Source organism: Octopus bimaculoides, chromosome 4 (genome assembly GCF_001194135.2).
Source record: "Octopus bimaculoides isolate UCB-OBI-ISO-001 chromosome 4, ASM119413v2, whole genome shotgun sequence".
Lineage (NCBI taxonomy): Eukaryota > Metazoa > Mollusca > Cephalopoda > Octopoda > Octopodidae > Octopus > Octopus bimaculoides.
Window position 1 is genome coordinate 3,358,130 of NC_068984.1, and position 3,182 is coordinate 3,361,311.

Consider the following 3,182-nt stretch of genomic DNA (forward strand, 5'->3'; position numbering starts at 1 on the left):
ATATAGAACTACTAAACAACCGATGCAACACAATGCAATATCTACACCTTTTCATATTCGACTTAACACCTCACTCGATTTTCTACAGGTTTTTCAAATATTTATGCCAATTTCTACACGCTGCAGTTTTCATATAAATGACATACATACATACATATATATATATATATATATATATATATATATATATATATATATATATATATGCTGGGGTACCACCGTTAGCTTTGCTACTCCTTCATTCCTTGAAAGTTCTGATATGTGGCCTTTGGTGAATGAGGGAGCTCTAGTTTTGGTTTGAAGACACCTACATCCACCCCTTGTATATTTTTTAGGGTTCTTGGAAAGATATTGAAGAACTGTCAGCCCTTGAAACCCAAGATGTCGCAGTATCTGGTCCTATATCGTGATGATGATGTTGGGATCTTTTGAATTATGCGGTAGGGTCCCTTTCTGCTGTTTGTGTGACCTACAATGCCAAACTTTAGTACAAGTCTTTCATGCTTTCGTTCTAGGAAGTAGAATCTTCACTTTTTCAAACTTTCCCATTGACTTTTTGAATCTCAGCACAAAATACTAACTAAACATCAACTTTTGAATGGCTCCTTCTCATACAAAAATACATGAAATACAGAAGAGAACATCCCATTGCCCCACTTGTTGCTGGTTTTAAATACTTAATTAGATGATCGAGTAAATTAGCAAATGTTATCTCTTACCTTTCCAGTCCACTTGACTCCACGCCAAATACAGAAATAGCAAAGAATCCAAGTCAGTAGGAGGGTGGCGGCCAATTCCCAACGCATACCACCGACTTCTGTGATTCCTCCAGTGATTTGTAGGGCACGATGTCTGGCAAATATGACCATAAAAGACATTATGTTGTGTAGGCACAGTTTTGCGTCTGTGGGGGGGTGGGGTGCAAGTGTGTGTGTGCGTGTGTGTTGATGTATCTTTTGTATGTGTGCGGGTTTTTGTATGTTTGTACTGTGTGTTAAGAGATTTCTTAATGCGTTTATATATATGAATATGTACCATTTAATAATGAATTTACACGCGTTGATAGGGCCAGATACATATAAGGTTTAAGAGAGAGAGAGAGTGAGAGAGAGAGGGGAGAGAGAGAGAGAGAGAGAGAGAGAGAGAAAGAGAGAGAGAAGAGACTGAGTAGATAAAATAAGAATACCAGAAGTGACACAATGAAATGGAGGTTAGAACACGACTAAATATTGATTCTCTACACAATTTAGAAAATAGGCCCCTATCACTAAGATTTCATGCAGATGGAGTCCCTCAGTATTGTTGGCCAATCAACCTCCTATATTTTTAAACAGGAGAAAATGGAAACGAAGACCTTCCTAGTGCCAGCAATACACTGAACGGAAAATATAGTATGGAGGAGACGCCATATCAATTATTCGCTTTCTTGAAGAATCGACTACATGACTGTTCGTTGTCAGAGATATTCATTAATAGGCAATTAGCTTGATTGTCTTAAAGGGTTAGAAGTTAGGGAAGTGGTGACGTTCATTTCTGTTTAAAGGAATTTAACGATATAAATAGAGGAGGACATGAAAGTAGGTTCGAGTCATCCTTCATTCTTGTGTAACTCGTAGACATCAAGGGCAGCATATTATATAGTAGTACTTCCCATTGAGCTCTAGAAGCATCACTTGATGTAGGACTAGACAGCGAGGTGAATTTATTCTTTTTTATTTAGTCTACTACCGGGCCAACTTATTATACGACAGAAACAGGCGGTGAGCTGTCAGAAACGTTAGCACGCCGGGCGACATGCTTAGCGGTATTTCGTCTGTCTTTACGCTCTGAGTTCAATTTCCGCCGAGGTCGACTTTGCCTTTCATCCTTTCAGGTCGATAAATTAAGTACCAGTTACACACTTCGGTCGATGTAATCGACTTAATCCCTTTGTCTGTCCTTGTTTGTCCCCTCTGTGTATAGCCCCTTATAGGCAATAAAGAAATAAGAAACATTGTGTGCGTGCGTGCTCGAGCTGATCGTATGTTAATATAAGAATTTTATAAAGGTGGCGAGATGGCCGAAACGTTAGCACGCCAGGCAAAATGCTTAGCGGCATTTCATAAGTCTTTATGTTCTGAGTTCAATTTCCACTGAGGTCGACTTTGCTTTTCAACATTTCGGGGTCAGTAAGATAAGTACCGGTTGAGCACTGGGGTCGATGTAATCGACGCACCACCTCCCCCGCCCCAAAAACTGCTGGCCTTGGGCCAAAATTTGAAATTAATATAAGAAATTTATGCACATGTTTTTATATAGCAAACCACCAGTTCCTTTATTAAACAACCTGTAATTTTTTTTTTAATCAGTCAAATATGTAAACCAATCACTCATATTCTGTCAATCAATCGAACTACACGTATTAATCAGTGTGAAAAGTTTACTCACTCCCAATATTCGCGAACTGGTGATGTGAACGAACTCCAGTCATATTCACGGGAGCAATTCATGTGTGAATAATTAGACAAGAGGTAGGTGACGTTGAAAGTTTTAATGGGTACCACCTCTCTCCAATGTGAAGAATTGGAACAATTGTAAGGAAGAAACTGTCGTTCGTATTCCGACTGACAATGGAGGGTGTTCCACGAATTGCGGCAGTTGGACCAAGGTAGAACGCTTTTGAACGAATTAAATAGATAGAACAGAGCCCAAGCCAATGGGACGATGTACCATATGTTGAGCCAAAATGCAATGACCACCGATGCGTATCCCACACCTGAAAGATATAATACAATTATATTTAGAGTTCAATGAATAACAGATGAGTTTAAATTTAACATCAATAACTAAAAGCACACTCAGTGATGGCAATTCTCAGAAATGCATTCAGTATTTCAAAGGAATTAACAACATCTGGGAATCCAAACATGGTGGCAGTACCGGTTCCTCGCTTCTATGTTACATTTCATCTCTTTTGATGTAAGTTCAGGTAGTAACAAATATAAGCGTTCTTTTACTTCACTTTTATACTTTCATTTAAGTGAATTTGATCAATCGCATCAAGGTGGAATTGATGTGGTCGGTCAATTCCACCAAGTTTTAGAATTTCCAGTCTTATACACTTGTAACAAGTATCAATTTAACACGATGAATGCTTATATAAATATAACAATATATATGTATATATATATATACATATATAT

General features: G+C 38.2%; 1 protein-coding gene across 1 annotated transcript in view; it reads right to left on the bottom strand.

The window, feature by feature from the left end:
* LOC106869987 (sodium- and chloride-dependent GABA transporter 1) overlaps positions 1-3,182 on the bottom strand; it is a 58,243-nt gene that overhangs the window by 36,697 nt on the left and 18,364 nt on the right. Inside the window, exons 2-3 of the mRNA XM_052967615.1 lie at positions 2,428-2,755; positions 720-852 (exon numbers count right to left, since the gene is read on the bottom strand). Coding sequence (XP_052823575.1) covers positions 720-852; positions 2,428-2,755 — 461 coding nt within the window. The remainder of the gene's footprint in view (positions 1-719; positions 853-2,427; positions 2,756-3,182) is intronic.